Source organism: Trichomonas vaginalis, chromosome VI, assembly GCF_026262505.1.
Source record: "Trichomonas vaginalis G3 chromosome VI, whole genome shotgun sequence".
Lineage (NCBI taxonomy): Eukaryota > Parabasalia > Trichomonadida > Trichomonadidae > Trichomonas > Trichomonas vaginalis.
This window is the reverse complement of record NC_067208.1, coordinates 3784031-3801476: the sequence shown is the minus strand read 5'-3', so window position 1 is coordinate 3801476 and position 17446 is coordinate 3784031. Positions and strand designations below refer to the sequence as shown.

The following is a 17446-nucleotide window of genomic DNA, read 5'->3' as shown; positions in this document are numbered from 1 at the left end:
AATGTCATGTTGTCACACTTTTTCAGAGAAGTTAAAATGACCGAGGGACCGAGGGACCGAGGGACCTGGTTCCACCTAAAATATATTTTTGCCGAATTCAATAAAAAGAAATGGTTCATTTACTCACAATATTTTTGTACAAAACGACCCCAAACTTTTAACCTCTCTTCTGCAGCTTCTAATGAAACTTTAGCGAGTTCATATTCTCTAAATTCTCTCTTTAAATCTTCTTGTTCCCATTGGTCTAGTTCGTATGGAGAATCTCTATAACCAGAACATATCTCACGTTCATGTTCTATTTGTTTTTCGCGCATTTTTCTAACTTCTTGTTCGAACAAAGGTTTAGCATTCTCTGCTGTATCTTCAAGTTCTTCTTCATCTAATTTCTCATGAACTTTCTTGTCTATGGAGTCCAGAATTTTTCCAACTGCTATACAATATTTTGGAGAAGCCCACATTGCTATATAGTTTACGAGTCTTGGGTCTACATACGTTCCTCTAACCTGTTTGATTTCATCGGGAATTCCTGCATGAACTGTGTATAAAAAGCAACCCGCGGAATTCCGCGGGTTGGTATATTCTTCACAAAATGCCTTAAAATACTCTTCCCAGGACTTATTTTCCAACAACCTTCTAAAGTCTTTCCTAAACTGCTGACACATATTTGTTGCATTTATATAACCATCCTTGTCTCTACGTAAGACTTCAATACCGTTGTAAGTGCCTTTTGTGAATGTTTCGCCATTAGATTTGTTCGTGAACGTTTTTGCTTCGACTGTCATTTCAGTTCTTACAATAAAAATAAAAAATATTTTTTTAAAAAAACCAACCCGCTGTTTTCCGGCGGTTGCTTTTTATACAAAATTCAAGAGGGTGAGAAAAGAGGTGAGAAAACAGGTGAGATCTCACCACTTCACCTAAAATATATTTTTCAATACTTTTTCAGCACTTTTCCGTAGTTGTATATGAAAGACAATTCGAGATAAAAGTCATAGTACAATGGTATTATATGCTGCACGCCATTTGTTGTGAACCAAACTTGAAAGTCAGAGAAACTGTTACTAGGTGGTTCGTAGAATTTAGAAGCAAAGTCATAAAAGTCCTTACCAATACAAAGAAAACTGTTGTTGCTTGAACTGAAACTTGCATGACACATGACATTTTGAGGGTCAAACACGTTTCTATAAACTGTCAAATCTGCTGGTGGAAGTATAAATTTAAATGGACCATCTGGTGGTAATGGTTCGTTCTGGTTTAGTAACCGAAGAAATTGTGCCCAAGAACGTCTGTCTACTCCCCAATATAAAAACTCTGTATCTCTTGGAGGGTTAATTTCAATCTTTTGAAATGAAACGGTGGAGTTCATCTTGTCGTATTCTAGTTTTAGATAGTATGTTCCATTTAGTAAAGAGTGGTATTTTTCTTGAAATTCCCAGTAGTATTTGTTTATTTGAGTTTGAAAGTCATTTAGAGTTTTTTCAAGACTTTCGTCTGAACGAATTGTAAAGATTTTCATTTCGTCAAATTTTTCTATTAGACCGTCAGAACCTTTATACTGACCGTGAAAATATACTGCGAACATGAATGCATTAGTTCTATTTGAAAACAAAACTCTTCTAAATCCTATTGCCTTTGCATCTGAAGGACTTTGAAGCCAACGAATTGGATAGTCAAACCTGTAAGATCGGGATGAAATTTCTTCATCTGATATAGTCCTACCAGCGTTTGTAAAGATATAGTCTAACGGTTTTGTATCTGCTACTTTTGTTCTTTGTTTTTCAACCTGAAGCATTTTATATATGTAAAAATATACTGTTTTAAAAACGTTTTTACTTCATACAATGTTTTATTTCATGCAATGTTTTACTTCTGTGCCGTCTTCAAGTATTCCCCAGTATTTCCTTTTCGATATTACATGAACTTCGGAAAATACCTTGTCTAGCTTAAAAAAGCCCATCTTTTCACCGACCATACCCATTTCAATGAGTTTGTTGTATCCTTCTTCGTTCGTCATGAGTGCGTCGATGTTCTCATAGTATACCTTCACTTTGGATTTAACTTCCGAGAAGAATTTGTTGTAGTTGTCAAGGACTGCCTTTGCGAACTGAGGGTATGACCAATGCTCGACAATAGGTTTTACTGTGGTTACTAAGCCATTTTGACCTTCGGTGAACTCGTATTTCAAAACAAAAGGAGAAAACCTTTCAACAAAGTTGTCGACCTTCTCATAGTGTTTACTCTTCATCTTTTGAGGTTTCTTAATGGAATATCCCCATGTCGAATTCATAAGCAATTTGAGTGTCATTGCAAGTTTGGGGTTTGAAGCTTTCCTAATATCATACATTTGTTGTATGACTTTTCCAACTGTATAGTTCTTTCCCGGGAACTCACCATCTTCGTTTGGAATTCCAGTCGGGATATATTGGACAAACCTCATGTACGCAGCGTTAAGGTCGACATAGTATATCTTTTCATATGAGTCGAACTTGTCGCAACCAATGGGTCCAGTTCGTGGAAATTCAAGTGAGTCTCTTATCTTTTGAGAAACTCCTCCTGTTATCTCATAAACATCGTCAAAGCAACCTGTTTCATATAAAACCTTCTGACCTAACTCTGATGCTCTCCAATACAATTTGACGTCGATTGGATGTCTCAATGGAAGTTTGTTTATAGCATCTTGAAGTTCTTGCAACCTCATTGGAAGTTCTTCTGGTTCAGGTTGGTATCCGAACAATCCAACTCCTTTTGGAACTGTGTACTTCTTTTGTGCTATAACTTTGTCTGGAACAACTTTTGGTCTTGCTAACAATGAAAAGTTTGTTTCGTCTTTTGGTACAAAAGTTTCTGTCAGCTTGTCATCTGGAATTGGTTCCAACAAGCCTTTCTCGAAAAGAATGTTAACAGCTCTGACAATGTTGCACTTGCCTTTTCCGAACAATGGGTTTGTAAGACTTTCGTTCAACATGAAGTGGTTGTGGACAAGTACAATCTTCAACCATGGCAATTTGAAGTCAACAACATAGTCGTCATGTGAAAAACCTTTAGCTGTAGGTATGTTGACTCGGATATTCACATTTGCCAACGGTGCAACTTTTGCCAATTGACCTCTAAGAATGTACCTTGTTTTCACACATGACTCAAGATACTTCATCTTCTCATCTGTAACAAGACCAGAGTTCCTGAGACATGTAAGAATACAAGGTTCATTGACAATTGTTTCAATTGAATTGTAAATTCCATACCTTGTTAAGTCAATGTCAGACTTATTTCTGAACGGGAAGTATCCAGCATGTTGTCTGACTGCTTGAGGGTTAGGTTGATACCATTCGAACTTCACGCTTGCAATTCCTTCAATTGCATTCAAAATATCTGAGTCGGAGTCAAACATTTGTTCTCTCTTTGTAGTCTTGAAAGCGTCAAGAAGTTGTGCGGCTGTTGTGACATTGCCATGTGCATAGTAAATATGACCATCCAAATCTTTTACGGTTAGTCTGAGATTGTATCCTTTCTTATTTCCGTCTTGAATTGCAGCAAGTACTCCCATGAAGCCTTCTTTGTTCTTTCCTTCGTCAAAGTTTACTGTAAAGGTTCGGCCAGAAGTAATTTTACTTCTAACTTCACGATACTTCTCATATGCATATCTTGTTCTTTCCATGGGAGCATGTGTGTCTTCACCCTTCCCTTTTTTCCGTCTCAAGGGATGCAATTGTTCGTCATGTTTCCAGTAGAACCTGGCAAAGCCGTCGTGTCCTTCAACTTGAGGTTCATTAACATCGAAAGGCATGTTCATAAGACGCTCTTCTTCTAACCTCTCTAGTCTGTTTGGATAATTTGCACGTGCTGTTTCTAAGTCCATTTCGTAGCGAAGACCAGCCAGTTTGTCATAGACTTTTATGGGTCTTCCCTTCCTATATTTAAACTTCTTTGAAACTCTCCAACCATATCTTTCTAACTCTGCTTTTATTCTAGCAGATTTTCTGTCCATTCTATATGGGGGCATTTTTATAAAAATAAAAAAATGTTTTTTCTTTACTTTACATAACCACCGGCTGCCATAAGTCTTTGACGCCAACCCATACCAGCTAATGAAGGTTGACTTGGTTTAGTATTGAAACTAAACTTTGGTTTTGGTTTATCTTCAGTTTTTGGCTCACCTTCTTCTATTGGTTTTTCGTCACTTTTCGGTTCATCTGACTTTACCTCACTTGCTTGAACAGTTGTGTCGTCAACATCTTCATAAATGTCATATGCCATTTGTTTCTGTTTTCCTTTCAACTTTTTGTGTTTGTTGTAAAGTTTAGAATATTTCGACTCTAAGTCAATGAGATGTTCTATAATGAACTGTTGGTCAGTGAAGTAAACTTTTCCATCTGTTGTCTCGAAAGCTCCTTCAGACTTCAATATTTTATTTGTGAGAGTCTGTTTCTTTTTTGAGATACTAGCCGTTCCATTTTTATGAAAAGTGACTTTGTAGTTAGAGTTTGTATTTCCAGACCTCACACTTTCTATTATTGAATTTTTCTCTTCATCTGTAAGTTCTTTGACAGGTTTTGACAATGGTTCTGAACTTTTTGTTTGTGGTGTCAAATCTACCGTTTCAACTTCTTCGGTCATTTCATCTCAGTAAAAAATTTTAGTTTGGTTTGTTTTCAACTGGTTGTTGAGGTTTTTTAAGTCGGTCTAAAACTTCCTGAGGTATAGGAAGAACTTGACAAACACGTGGTGGTGTAACTGCTGGAAGCCGACAAATCCATCTTGAACCCATTTGTCTCAAAGCTGTATTGTTCATTTCATCTCAGTAAAAAATTTTACATTCCCCACGTTTGAGGCGGTTGAGGTTGGTTGTTGTTTACCCACTGTTGTGCATGGTTATATCCTCTGTTAAAGAATCTTTCACCTTGGTCCATATAGTGCCCTGCTTGGTTATAGTAGTCATTTGCTTTGTTATAGTAGTTTCCTGCTTGTCTTCCTACATTGTCCATCCATCCTTGAACTTTTCCTCTTGTTTCAGGATTTGGAATAAGATTTGTGCATCTCGTGCTACATCCCAACCTTTCTGTACAGTTTGTATAATAGGTTGTGCTTTCTCTTTAGTATACCTAATGTACTCAAAATCTTCCTTCCAATTCCAAATGCACCTCTGGCTATTGTTCCCACTGCGGGCAAAAATCTAGATGCGACTCCTGCTAATGCGCCAAATAAACCCATTTCTTATGGGTTAAAAATGACGAATTCAAACAAGGACCCCTATGTTTCTAAGGCAACAAAGAAAGCACTCATGGTAAAAATCTTTAGTTCAACACCAAATGCTTGGTTTAAATGGATATCTTGGAAACATTCCGAGATATAGAGAAGATGGACCACCATATTGGCTAATATTTGTCGGTCAAAACACAAGATACTGTGAAGCCATACCATTACAGTCCAAAAATATTTTAGATGTGAAAACTGCTTTGACAATATTCGTTGACAAATACCATCCAACAAAACTGACATCTGACTATGAAAGTTCTTTCAAATCAGACGATATTAAAAACTATCTGCGTTCAAAAAATGTAAACCAATATTTCATTGTCGACCAAAACCATTCTGCTCTTGGTGTCATTGACAGTTGTATAAAAATCTTAAGAGACTTAAACCAACCACAAGGTGGTGAAGCAAATGAAATGTCATATGACGACAAGTATAGACACTTCTCCATGGCAAAGATGAGACAAGTTTTAAATATTTACAATAACCGTAAACAAAAAGGTTTGGGAAACCACTCCCCCGAAGAAATGAAAAACAACCCTGACTTAGAGAAAGACTATATATTTAATAGTTTAGTCAAAAGAGACAAACAAGAAAGAATGCCAGGCTTCAAACTTCAGAAAGGTGACAAAGTAAAAATAGAAATACCTAAACGCGACCCATATGAAAATACTATTGACTATGACAACAATGGGAACTCGACAGGTACTCACGTTCGTGTTCGTAAAAATAGAAGAAAGTATACAAGAGAATATTATGAAGTTTTAGGCAAACATGGCAAAATGTACAGACTGCAAGCAGAAGATAAAACTACTATTGTCAGACCTCGTTTCAAACTTGTCAAAGTTCAAGGTGGTATACTTTCAAAGACAGTTCCTAACAAATATAAGACAACTCCTGACGAATATGCTAAAGAAGTTGAAAATGACGACTAAGCATTTCTATACCATGCGTAAACTGTCATGTAAGGTGGCATGTAGTCTTTACTTTGTCCCGTTGTTTGCGTATACCCTGAAACGCGATGTATATGGTTTCCTTCTCCCTGTGTGTTACCCCAGAAACAATTTATAGCAAACTTAACGTTGTCTTTAACATCATATCCTTTACCTTTTGTCATTGCTGACCAATCCCAATATCTATGACTATGCCAACCTGCGTTAGTTGTACTTAAATCTATGTAGTGACTGTGTGCAGGTAAATTTGCACCTGAAATCGTTTTACTTCCACCTGTTTCCTTTGAAGAGTTTGCACAATACAAAAACCTGTCGACTATTTGAGTCCAAGTTCCAAAACCAAGTACTACTTCTGGTCTGGTAGAGTTCATTGACGTGTAAATAGAACCAACCGGGTAAATAAGATTCGGCAAAATTTGTTTAAGCACATTGAGTTCCTGTCTTAGATGTATAATACTATTGTCATTAGATATCAAAGTATCTACAAGACTTGTTGCCGGTGGTATTGTTGGAGCTTTACTTGGCAAGGTTGTGTTTAGTGTAATATCATCTGCTGTAAAAGTTGTAAAACTTGTATGTGTATGAGTCTTATTTGCTTTCTTCTCTAACTCATCGTTAACATATGTTTTATCCGCTTTCTTCTCTAACTCATCGTTAACATATGTTTTATCCGCTTTAAGGTCTAAACATCCTGAAACCCACCCTGTATCGGCTTTAGTTTTTAAAATCTTTGTTGTCCGTTCATGGTACCATTCAACCCTTTCTATAATTTCATTGTCTTTTTCATCCACATATTCCTTATCTGCCTTCTTCACTAACGCACTAGCCATACAACCCCTATCTACCTTCTCCTCTAACTCACTGTTGACATATGTTTTATCTGCTTTCTTTTCAAGGCTAACGTTTAAGTCTGTTATTTCAGATATAGAATGTGTATGTCCAACGTCACTTTTCCTGTTTAAGGTTTCTTGTAAGTTTGTAATATTTGCAATGGTATGTGTATGAGTCTTTTTAGAATATTCGTTTTCAGCTCTTGTCACTTCACTTGACATTTTATTGTCAACATATGTTTTGTCCGCTAGTTCAGGATGAGTATGTTCTTTTGTTGCATATGTTGCATCTGCTCTGTCATGTTCTTCTTGAACTTTTTCAATGACATACTCTTTGTCAGCTTTGTTGTCAACATCTGCTTTCAAAAGAAGTTCTTTTATAGGTTTCTCGTTTAAAGTTCCTTTTGTTGGATTTACACAGACAGTATGGTTCTTGTTGTCTTGAAATAGAAACTCGTCTGTCATTGGGTTTAATGTCAGTTTTAAGTTTCCTTCTTTCAATGACTCAGATATCTTAGAATAGTTTGAAAAGTTTGTTGTGTTCTTATTTAGAGCTTGCACAATGAGTTGTCGGTTGTGTTGTATTTCTCTCATAGACGCTGTTTCATTTGACATTTTTTATTAGATAAAAAATGCTTTCAATAGAAAAAGAAAATTCAAGAGTTGCTACAACTAAACCATTAGATGAACTTTTTACGAATGTCGGTCAAAAGTTTGAGACAGAGACCGTAAAGCATGAAGGCTATCGTTTTGACTACCCACTAAGATGGTTAAGAGACCCATCCGTCACAAAAGCTATTGGCTTTCGTAGAATGAAGTTCATTTCAGAAGCCATACATGGTTTCCCATTTACGGTCGGTTTTGAAGTTCGATACTATAACAAAGAAAAACGTACGTATGAGAAATTTGAACAGGGAAAACTTTTTACAAGTTAGTTTGCTTGTAAACTTAGAAACAACTCTTCAAGCTTTTTCAAGAAAAAATAAACGATATCTATCTCGAATATGCAAAACAGTACAACATTGACGAAGGAGAGTACCATCTCGATATTATATATGACAGGAAAAATGCAACTGTTAAAATCGATAGAATAGAAGACCTTGGAGAAGACGTTTATATTTCTACAAAATATAACAACTTGGCATGGTATAGATTTTTGAGGATGTTAAATCAGCCTGCAGAATATCCAGTACACCCGAACTTTTATGAAGTCGAAAACCCTAATGGAACATATGAAAATGTTTTCGACCAAGATGCTATTATAGTTCATGCTTCATTTTCTGGTGCACAAAACTCTTTTTATGCTTGGCAAATGACTTTTACGAAAAACCTACAAAGCTATATGAACCACCGAGTGGAAGTATTTCAGACTTTCAAGTATGGTTTACTACAGATGGAAGAAAGAGAATAGTTCCATTATACCATGCGTTTTACTTAGAACTTAGTCTCATATACAACTACTATCGAACGGTAAAAATATAATTTTAATACGGTTGAGGTGTTGGATTTGGTTGCCAACTAGACTGTGGTGCAGGTTCAGGCTGTTGTATAACAGGAGCTTGTTCTTCTGGTTCAGGGTCTTTAGGTATAATACCAACAAACTGACCTACTCTTTTACCAATATTTTTGACTCCGTTCCAAATTCCTCTTCCTACGGTTTTTATTCCATTCCATATACCTCTTCCAACATTTCGAAAGAAGTTTCCAATACTACTGAAGAAACCCATTTTACTATATGTAAAAATCTAATGTCCGCCTAGTCTCTTACGTTTCCTTCTGAGTTCCATTGCATTTTTTAACTGGAGCTCATACATTCTATTTCTCCTCTGGTAGAAAACATATTCCGGGTCAACTCCTGTGTTCGCGTCATCTGCATAGAGTTGTTTATATCCCACTTCAGGGTTTGTATAAAACTCTTTCCATCTCATATTTGCATACCATGGTGGCAAACCTAACGCAGCGTCATTTGACATGGCAGTTTGCATTTGTACATCTGTTGGCACTTGACCATAGTTTGCCATTGCAGTTTGTATTCTAACTTCATTTGGAATATTCTCTGGGTTTGGTTGTCCAGGTTGCTGTGCATTCGCTAAGTTCTGTGCGTCCATTTTAATATTAGATAAAAATATCTCTTACGAGTACATATGCTGAACATTTGCAGACATTGGTTCATCTTCATATTCTCTATATCTTTCTGCCACGTCAAATAAGTAAATGACACAATGGAAAAAACCTAAAACAAGTAGTCCTATTTCAAACCACATTTACTTACCAATAAAATTTCTTTGTTATGACACTTTTCCGGTTTATAGGACCTCTCTCATATTCTATCTTGTCATATCTAAACTCATAGTCATGTATGTCCTCTAACCATCTCATGACACTTTCCAAACCACTTTTATCGGATGTAAAGTAAAAGCATGGATGGTTATGTAAAACGTCTAAAGTTTCTAAAGAGTCTCTCAAAGTCCAGTCTACTTGGTATTGAAAATCATATGTGTTATAGAACGGCGGGTCTACTATAAAGAAAACATTTTCCTTGTTTTTATATTTTTCATACAACTCTGTCCAACGACATCTCACAAACTCTATACCCTCAGTATATTTTTCTATGTCCTCTTTGAAAACCTTTGTATAGTTAAGATATAAAACGTTTGACATAAGTGTTTCAATGTCATGAACTCTTATAGAACCACTATACAATAGTCTAGAAGATATACTATCCCAGTCAATATACTCTGCTTTTTTCAAAACCTCTCTGACAGTATTTTTCTTATCTAATGGTATACGTTCCATCTTACCTATAGGTATCTTTTCTTTTAACTCTTTCAATATTTTGTTAGTGTCTGGTATATGTTTGAGACGGTTCATATAGTTGTCGAAGTCATTGCATATAATCTTTGAGTCAGGAAATACGGTATGGCACAAATGAGATATATAGAAACTTCCACCGAACAAATCTACAAATGTTAGACCATTCGGTAGTTTCTTAAGTTCTCTCAATAGAATATCTTTACATCTACTCTTATTTCCAAAGAAGGGTAACGGTGGTTTTGTAAAATTCATTTTATATACAATAAAAATGTTTTTTTCCTGAAAAGTGACAGAAAAGTGACAAAACATCTTCGGGGCTAGAGGGCACGAAGTGCCTGGAAGCCCCAATCCTTTTTTTTAATCTACTTAGAATTATGCAAAATATGACTAAATAATTATAAATTTCAAGTTAAATTTTAATTTTGATAAATAATTTAAATTTCAAAATATCAAGTTCAGTTCGACTATGTATGTAGTAATTCCTCAATAAAGTGCCAAAAACCTATTAAAATATATGAACATTTTCAACATTTTAATGTTTTTATTTAAAAATTTGTTGGAATATGAGCTTCAAACAATTATTATGTGTTGTAAACAGAAATTCATCAAAAGTGACACCTCAGAAAAGCTAAAATATTGAATTTTTGGAACTTTTGATAGATCACGTTTTTAAATATTAATTAAAGTAAATGTATATTTTGTAAAGATTCTTTTTAATAAAAAAATAAAATTTTGAAGAAGAACACAAAATCTTCTGAAAAATAATATCACATAAACTCATATTATTTTCTAATATATAACTATTTTATATAAAAATCAAATTCAATGATCTTAAAAGCGAAGGATAAACCTCAAAATTTACGAATATAATGAGTGGGAATATAATGCTTATCTATCATAAAACCATATGAAATATCAATTTTTGCTTTACGCCTAATTTTTGACGACAATTAGCAAAAAATGTTAAATGTTAACACTCAGTCCATTTGAATATGAAAAATAAAATTGACTTTGATTAAATGTTTTTATTTATCATGCAATTCTTCTTGCGACCAAAGATTTGAATAAAATTTCAAAAAATAAGATAGCTTAAAAAATAATATACGGTAGAAAAAAAAAAAGGTACTGGGGCTTCCAGGGCTGCGCCCCTCTAGCCCCTGAAGATGTTTAGTATAAAATGCAGTTTATATAAAATGAGGTTTTTTTGGGGTGTGGGGGCTTCCCAGGCACTTCGTGCCTTCTAGCCCGTAAATTTTTTGAAAGTCGTTGCTGTTGACTTGTTTGTAGAGGACTCAAAATAGTAGAACTATGTCCGGACAAGTAAGGGTCTATCGTCGCTTCTCAAAGTTACGGGCGTTCAAAGAAATATACTTTGAGAAGCCTTTTCTTCCTTATAGAATGAGATAGGATGGTTATTTTACAAAACCGACAAGACCTTAACCGAGTAGTTTTCATGTTTTGTCACTTTTCTGTAGCTTTTCAGGAAAAAAACATTTTTATTGTATATAAAATGAATTTTACAAAACCACCGTTACCCTTCTTTGGAAATAAGAGTAGATGTAAAGATATTCTATTGAGAGAACTTAAGAAACTACCGAATGGTCTAACATTTGTAGATTTGTTCGGTGGAAGTTTCTATATATCTCATTTGTGCCATACCGTATTTCCTGACTCAAAGATTATATGCAATGACTTCGACAACTATATGAACCGTCTCAAACATATACCAGACACTAACAAAATATTGAAAGAGTTAAAAGAAAAGATACCTATAGGTAAGATGGAACGTATACCATTAGATAAGAAAAATACTGTCAGAGAGGTTTTGAAAAAAGCAGAGTATATTGACTGGGATAGTATATCTTCTAGACTATTGTATAGTGGTTCTATAAGAGTTCATGACATTGAAACACTTATGTCAAACGTTTTATATCTTAACTATACAAAGGTTTTCAAAGAGGACATAGAAAAATATACTGAGGGTATAGAGTTTGTGAGATGTCGTTGGACAGAGTTGTATGAAAAATATAAAAACAAGGAAAATGTTTTCTTTATAGTAGACCCACCGTTCTATAACACATATGATTTTCAATACCAAGTAGACTGGACTTTGAGAGACTCTTTAGAAACTTTAGACGTTTTACATAACCATCCATGCTTTTACTTTACATCCGATAAAAGTGGTTTGGAAAGTGTCATGAGATGGTTAGAGGACATACATGACTATGATTTTAGATACGATAAGATAGAATATGAGAGAGGTCCTATAAACCGGAAAAGTGTCATAACAAAGAAATTTTATTGGTAACTAAATGTGGTTTGAAATAGGACTACTTGTTTTAGGTTTTTTCCATTGTGTCATTTACTTATTTGACGTGGCAGAAAGATATAGAGAATATGAAGATGAACCAATGTCTGCAAATGTTCAGCATATGTACTCGTAAGAGATATTTTTATCTAATATTAAAATGGACGCACAGAACTTAGCGAATGCACAGCAACCTGGACAACCAAACCCAGAGAATATTCCAAATGAAGTTAGAATACAAACTGCAATGGCAAACTATGGTCAAGTGCCAACAGATGTACAAATGCAAACTGCCATGTCAAATGACGCTGCGTTAGGTTTGCCACCATGGTATGCAAATATGAGATGGAAAGAGTTTTATACAAACCCTGAAGTGGGATATAAACAACTCTATGCAGATGACGCGAACACAGGAGTTGACCCAGAGTATGTTTTCTACCAGAGGAGAAATAGAATGTATGAGCTCCAGTTAAAAAATGCAATGGAACTCAGAAGGAAACGTAAGAGACTAGGCGGACATTAGATTTTTACATATAGTAAAATGGGTTTCTTCAGTAGTATTGGAAACTTCTTTCGAAATGTTGGAAGAGGTATATGGAATGGAATAAAAACCGTAGGAAGAGGAATTTGGAACGGAGTCAAAAATATTGGTAAAAGAGTAGGTCAGTTTGTTGGTATTATACCTAAAGACCCTGAACCAGAAGAACAAGCTCCTGTTATACAACAGCCTGAACCTGCACCACAGTCTAGTTGGCAACCAAATCCAACACCTCAACCGTATTAAAATTATATTTTTACCGTTCGATAGTAGTTGTATATGAGACTAAGTTCTAAGTAAAACGCATGTATAATGGAACTATTCTCTTTCTTCCATCTGTAGTAAAACCATACTTGAAAGTCTGAAATACTTCCACTCGGTGGTTCATATAGCTTTGTAGGTTTTTCGTAAAAGTCATTTGCCAAGCATAAAAAAGAGTTTTGTGCACCAGAAAATGAAGCATGAACTATAATAGCATCTTGGTCGAAAACATTTTCATATGTTCCATTAGGGTTTTCGACTTCATAAAAGTTCGGGTGTACTGGATATTCTGCAGGCTGATTTAACATCCTCAAAAATCTATACCATGCCAAGTTGTTATATTTTGTAGAAATATAAACGTTTTCTCCAAGGTCTTCTATTCTATCGATTTTAACAGTTGCATTTTTCCTGTCATATATAATATCGAGATGGTACTCTCCTTCGTCAATGTTGTACTGTTTTGCATATTCGAGATAGATATCGTTTATTTTTTCTTGAAAAGCTTGAAGAGTTGTTTCTAAGTTTACAAGCAAACTAACTTGTAAAAGTTTTCCCTGTTCAAATTTCTCATACGTACGTTTTTCTTTGTTATAGTATCGAACTTCAAAACCGACCGTAAATGGGAAACCATGTATGGCTTCTGAAATGAACTTCATTCTACGAAAGCCAATAGCTTTTGTGACGGATGGGTCTCTTAACCATCTTAGTGGGTAGTCAAAACGATAGCCTTCATGCTTTACGGTCTCTGTCTCAAACTTTTGACCGACATTCGTAAAAAGTTCATCTAATGGTTTAGTTGTAGCAACTCTTGAATTTTCTTTTTCTATTGAAAGCATTTTTTATCTAGAATAAAAATGTCAAATGAAACAGCGTCTATGAGAGAAATACAACACAACCGACAACTCATTGTGCAAGCTCTAAATAAGAACACAACAAACTTTTCAAACTATTCTAAGATATCTGAGTCATTGAAAGAAGGAAACTTAAAACTGACATTAAACCCATTGACAGACGAGTTTCTGTTTCAAGACAATAAGAACCATACTGTTTGTATAAATCCAACAAAAAGAACTTTAAACGAGAAACCTATAGATGAACTTCTTTTGAAGGCAGATATTGACAACAAAGCTGACAAAGAGTATGTTGACGATGAGTTAGCATATGTGGCTAGTGCGTTAGTGAAGAAGGCAGATAAGGAATATGTGGATGAAAAAGACAATGAAATTATAGAAAGGGTTGAATGGTACCATGAACGGACAACAAAGATTTTAAAAACTAAAGCCGATACAGGGTGGGTTTCAGGATGTTTAGACCTTAAAGCCGACAAGAACCATACACATACAAGTTTTACAACTTTTAGAGCAGACGACATAGTATTGAACTTTGACCTTGGTTCAAGTGCACCATTAGAAAATCCAAGTACAAGCGTAAAAGATACTCTTAACATTTTAGATAAGAGTTGCAGGAATATCGAAGATCATACCAGAAACTTTGAAGCATACGAACTACCAGCAATGTTAGATAAGAAAGCTGACAAAACAGAGCTTCAAACGTTAAAGATTGAAATACTTCAAACACTATATCCTATAGGTTCTATTTACACGTCAATGAACTCTACCAGACCAGAAGTAGTACTTGGTCTCGGAACTTGGACTCAAATAGTCGACAGGTTTTTGTATTGTGCAAACTCTTCAAAGGAAACAGGTGGAAGTAAAACGATTTCAGGTGAAAACTTACCTGCACACAGTCACTACATAGATTTAAGTACATCTCAAGCAGGTTGGCATAAGCATAGATTTTGGGATTGGTCAGCAATGAAAAAAGGTAAAGGATATGATGTTAAAGACGACGTTCAGTTTGCTATAAATTGTTTCTGGGGTAACACACAGGGAGAAGGAAACCATACACATCGCGTTTCAGGGTATACGCAAACAACAGGACAAAGTAAAGACTACATGCCACCTTACATGACAGTTTACGCATGGTATAGAAATGCTTAGTCGTCATTTTCAACTTCTTTAGCATATTCGTCAGGAGTTGTCTTATATTTGTTAGGAACTGTCTTTGAAAGTATACCACCTTGAACTTTGACAAGTTTGAAACGAGGTCTGACAATAGTAGTTTTATCTTCTGCTTGCAGTCTGTACATTTTGCCATGTTTGCCTAAAACTTCATAATATTCTCTTGTATACTTTCTTCTATTTTTACGAACACGAATGTGAGTACCTGTCGAGTTCCCATTGTTGTCATAGTCAATAGTATTTTCATATGGGTCGCGTTTAGGTATTTCTATTTTTACTTTGTCACCTTTCTGAAGTTTGAAGCCTGGCATTCTTTCTTGTTTGTCTCTTTTGACTAAACTATTAAATATATAGTCTTTCTCTAAGTCAGGGTTGTTTTTCATTTCTTCGGGGGAGTGGTTTCCCAAACCTTTTTGTTTACGGCTATTGTAAATATTTAAAACTTGTCTCATCTTTGCCATGGAGAAGTGTCTATACTTGTCGTCATATGACATTTCATTTGCTTCACCACCTTGTGGTTGGTTTAAGTCTCTTAAGATTTTTATACAACTGTCAATGACACCAAGAGCAGAATGGTTTTGGTCGACAATGAAATATTGGTTTACATTTTTTGAACGCAGATAGTTTTTAATATCGTCTGATTTGAAAGAACTTTCATAGTCAGATGTCAGTTTTGTTGGATGGTATTTGTCAACGAATATTGTCAAAGCAGTTTTCACATCTAAAATATTTTTGGACCATAATGGTATGGCTTCACAGTATCTTGTGTTTTGACCGACAAATATTAGCCAGTATGGTGGTCCATCTTCTCTATACCTCGGAATGTTTTCCAAGATATCCATAAACCAAGCATTTGGTGTTGAACTAAAGATTTTTACCATGAGTGCTTTCTTTGTTGCCTTAGAAACATACGGGTCCTTGTTTGAATTCGTCATTTTTAACCCATAAGAAATGGGTTTATTTGGCGCATTAGCAGGAGTCGCATCTAGATTTTTGCCCGCAGTGGGAACAATAGCCAGAGGTGCATTTGGAATTGGAAGGAAGATTTTGAGTACATTAGGTATACTGAAAGAGAAAGCACAACCTATTATACAAACTGTACAGAAAGGTTGGGAGGTAGCACGAGATGCAGCAAATCTTATTCCAAATCCTGAAACAAGAGGAAAAGTTCAAGGATGGATGGACAATGTAGGAAGACAAGCAGGAAACTACTATAACAAAGCAAATGACTACTATAACCAAGCAGGGCACTACATGGACCAAGGTGAAAGATTCTTTAACAGAGGATATAACCATGCACAACAGTGGGTAAACAACAACCAACCTCAACCGCCTCAAACGTGGGGAATGTAAAATTTTTTACTGAGATGAAATGAACAATACAGCTTTGAGACAAATGGGCTCAAGATGGATTTGTCGGCTTCCAGCAGTTACACACCACGTGTTTGTCAAGTTCTTCCTATACCTCAGGAAGTTTTAGACCGACTTAAAAAACCTCAACAACCAGTTGAAAACAAACCAAACTAAAATTTTTTACTGAGATGAAATGACCGAAGAAGTTGAAACGGTAGATTTGACACCACAAACAAAAAGTTCAGAACCATTGTCAAAACCTGTCAAAGAACTTACAGATGAAGAGAAAAATTCAATAATAGAAAGTGTGAGGTCTGGAAATACAAACCCTAACTACAAAGTCACTTTTCATAAAAATGGAACGGCAAGTATCTCAAAAAAGAAACAGACTCTCACAAATAAAATATTGAAGTCTGAAGGAGCTTTCGAGACAACAGATGGAAAAGTTTACTTCACTGACCAACAGTTCATTATAGAACATCTCATTGACTTAGAGTCGAAATATTCTAAACTTTACAACAAACACAAAAAGTTGAAAGGAAAACAGAAACAAATGGCATATGACATTTATGAAGATGTTGACGACACAACTGTTCAAGCAAGTGAGGTAAAGTCAGATGAACCGAAAAGTGACGAAAAACCAATAGAAGAAGGTGAGCCAAAAACTGAAGATAAACCAAAACCAAAGTTTAGTTTCAATACTAAACCAAGTCAACCTTCATTAGCTGGTATGGGTTGGCGTCAAAGACTTATGGCAGCCGGTGGTTATGTAAAGTAAAGAAAAAACATTTTTTTATTTTTATAAAAATGCCCCCATATAGAATGGACAGAAGGTCTGCTAGAATAAAAGCAGAGTTAGAAAGATATGGTTGGAGAGTTTCAAAGAAGTTTAAATATAGGAAGGGAAGACCCATAAAAGTCTATGACAAACTGGCTGGTCTGACCTATGAAATGGAATTGGAAACAGCACGCGCAAATTATCCAAACAGATTAGAGAGGTTAGAAGAAGAGCGTCTTATGGATATACCTTTCGATGTTAATGAGCCTCAAGTTGAAGGACACGACGGCTTTGCCAGGTTCTACTGGAAACATGACGAACAATTGCATCCTTGAGACGG

General features: G+C 35.4%; 12 protein-coding genes and 1 pseudogene across 13 annotated transcripts, besides 3 other annotated features; 4 read left to right on the top strand and 9 right to left on the bottom strand.

The window, feature by feature from the left end:
- Positions 1-7213: part of a mobile genetic element that runs on past the window's edge.
- Positions 120-782, bottom strand: TVAGG3_0800600 (uncharacterized protein; the record flags this gene model as incomplete). The annotated part of the gene is made up of 1 exon (XM_051247318.1): positions 120-782. The coding sequence occupies one exon, from the start codon at positions 780-782 to the stop codon at positions 120-122; it is 663 nt and encodes a 220-aa protein (XP_051082793.1).
- Positions 932-1516, bottom strand: TVAGG3_0800590 (uncharacterized protein; the record flags this gene model as incomplete). Its single annotated transcript, XM_051247317.1, has 1 exon — positions 932-1516. One exon carries the CDS (start codon positions 1514-1516, stop codon positions 932-934), a length of 585 nt encoding a protein of 194 aa, XP_051082792.1.
- On the bottom strand, positions 1847-3151 carry TVAGG3_0800580 (DNA/RNA polymerases family; the record flags this gene model as incomplete). The annotated part of the gene is made up of 1 exon (XM_051247316.1): positions 1847-3151. The coding sequence occupies one exon, from the start codon at positions 3149-3151 to the stop codon at positions 1847-1849; it is 1305 nt and encodes a 434-aa protein (XP_051082791.1).
- TVAGG3_0800570 (phage tail repeat-like family) lies at positions 4030-4614 on the bottom strand (the record flags this gene model as incomplete). Its single annotated transcript, XM_051247315.1, has 1 exon — positions 4030-4614. The coding sequence occupies one exon, from the start codon at positions 4612-4614 to the stop codon at positions 4030-4032; it is 585 nt and encodes a 194-aa protein (XP_051082790.1).
- On the bottom strand, positions 4634-4789 carry TVAGG3_0800560 (uncharacterized protein; the record flags this gene model as incomplete). Its single annotated transcript, XM_051247314.1, has 1 exon — positions 4634-4789. One exon carries the CDS (start codon positions 4787-4789, stop codon positions 4634-4636), a length of 156 nt encoding a protein of 51 aa, XP_051082789.1.
- A 1304-nt stretch (positions 7214-8517) lies between the features above and the next one.
- On the bottom strand, positions 8518-8760 carry TVAGG3_0800540 (serine threonine-protein phosphatase family; the record flags this gene model as incomplete). The annotated part of the gene is made up of 1 exon (XM_001298608.2): positions 8518-8760. One exon carries the CDS (start codon positions 8758-8760, stop codon positions 8518-8520), a length of 243 nt encoding a protein of 80 aa, XP_001298609.2.
- An 18-nt stretch (positions 8761-8778) lies between these two features.
- Positions 8779-9141, bottom strand: TVAGG3_0800530 (uncharacterized protein; the record flags this gene model as incomplete). Its single annotated transcript, XM_001298609.2, has 1 exon — positions 8779-9141. One exon carries the CDS (start codon positions 9139-9141, stop codon positions 8779-8781), a length of 363 nt encoding a protein of 120 aa, XP_001298610.2.
- A 1292-nt stretch (positions 9142-10433) lies between these two features.
- Positions 10434-10471: a mobile genetic element.
- A 1844-nt stretch (positions 10472-12315) lies between these two features.
- On the top strand, positions 12316-12678 carry TVAGG3_0800510 (uncharacterized protein; the record flags this gene model as incomplete). The annotated part of the gene is made up of 1 exon (XM_001305933.2): positions 12316-12678. The coding sequence occupies one exon, from the start codon at positions 12316-12318 to the stop codon at positions 12676-12678; it is 363 nt and encodes a 120-aa protein (XP_001305934.1).
- Positions 12679-12696: 18 nt separating this feature from the next.
- TVAGG3_0800500 (serine threonine-protein phosphatase family) lies at positions 12697-12939 on the top strand (the record flags this gene model as incomplete). Its single annotated transcript, XM_001305932.2, has 1 exon — positions 12697-12939. One exon carries the CDS (start codon positions 12697-12699, stop codon positions 12937-12939), a length of 243 nt encoding a protein of 80 aa, XP_001305933.2.
- A 391-nt stretch (positions 12940-13330) lies between these two features.
- Positions 13331-13790, bottom strand: TVAGG3_0800490 (uncharacterized protein; the record flags this gene model as incomplete). The annotated part of the gene is made up of 1 exon (XM_001305931.2): positions 13331-13790. A coding segment is annotated over one exon (460 nt), but the record flags the coding sequence as incomplete, so codon positions are not given.
- Positions 13791-14077: 287 nt separating this feature from the next.
- Positions 14078-16046: a mobile genetic element.
- TVAGG3_0800480 (uncharacterized protein) lies at positions 14951-15817 on the bottom strand (the record flags this gene model as incomplete). Its single annotated transcript, XM_051247313.1, has 1 exon — positions 14951-15817. The coding sequence occupies one exon, from the start codon at positions 15815-15817 to the stop codon at positions 14951-14953; it is 867 nt and encodes a 288-aa protein (XP_051082788.1).
- A 301-nt stretch (positions 16047-16347) lies between the features above and the next one.
- On the top strand, positions 16348-16502 carry TVAGG3_0800460 (annotated as a pseudogene). The gene has a single exon. A coding segment is annotated over exon 1 (155 nt).
- Positions 16503-16521: 19 nt separating this feature from the next.
- TVAGG3_0800450 (phage tail repeat-like family) lies at positions 16522-17106 on the top strand (the record flags this gene model as incomplete). Its single annotated transcript, XM_051247312.1, has 1 exon — positions 16522-17106. One exon carries the CDS (start codon positions 16522-16524, stop codon positions 17104-17106), a length of 585 nt encoding a protein of 194 aa, XP_051082787.1.
- Between the last annotated feature and the right edge of the window lie 340 nt (positions 17107-17446).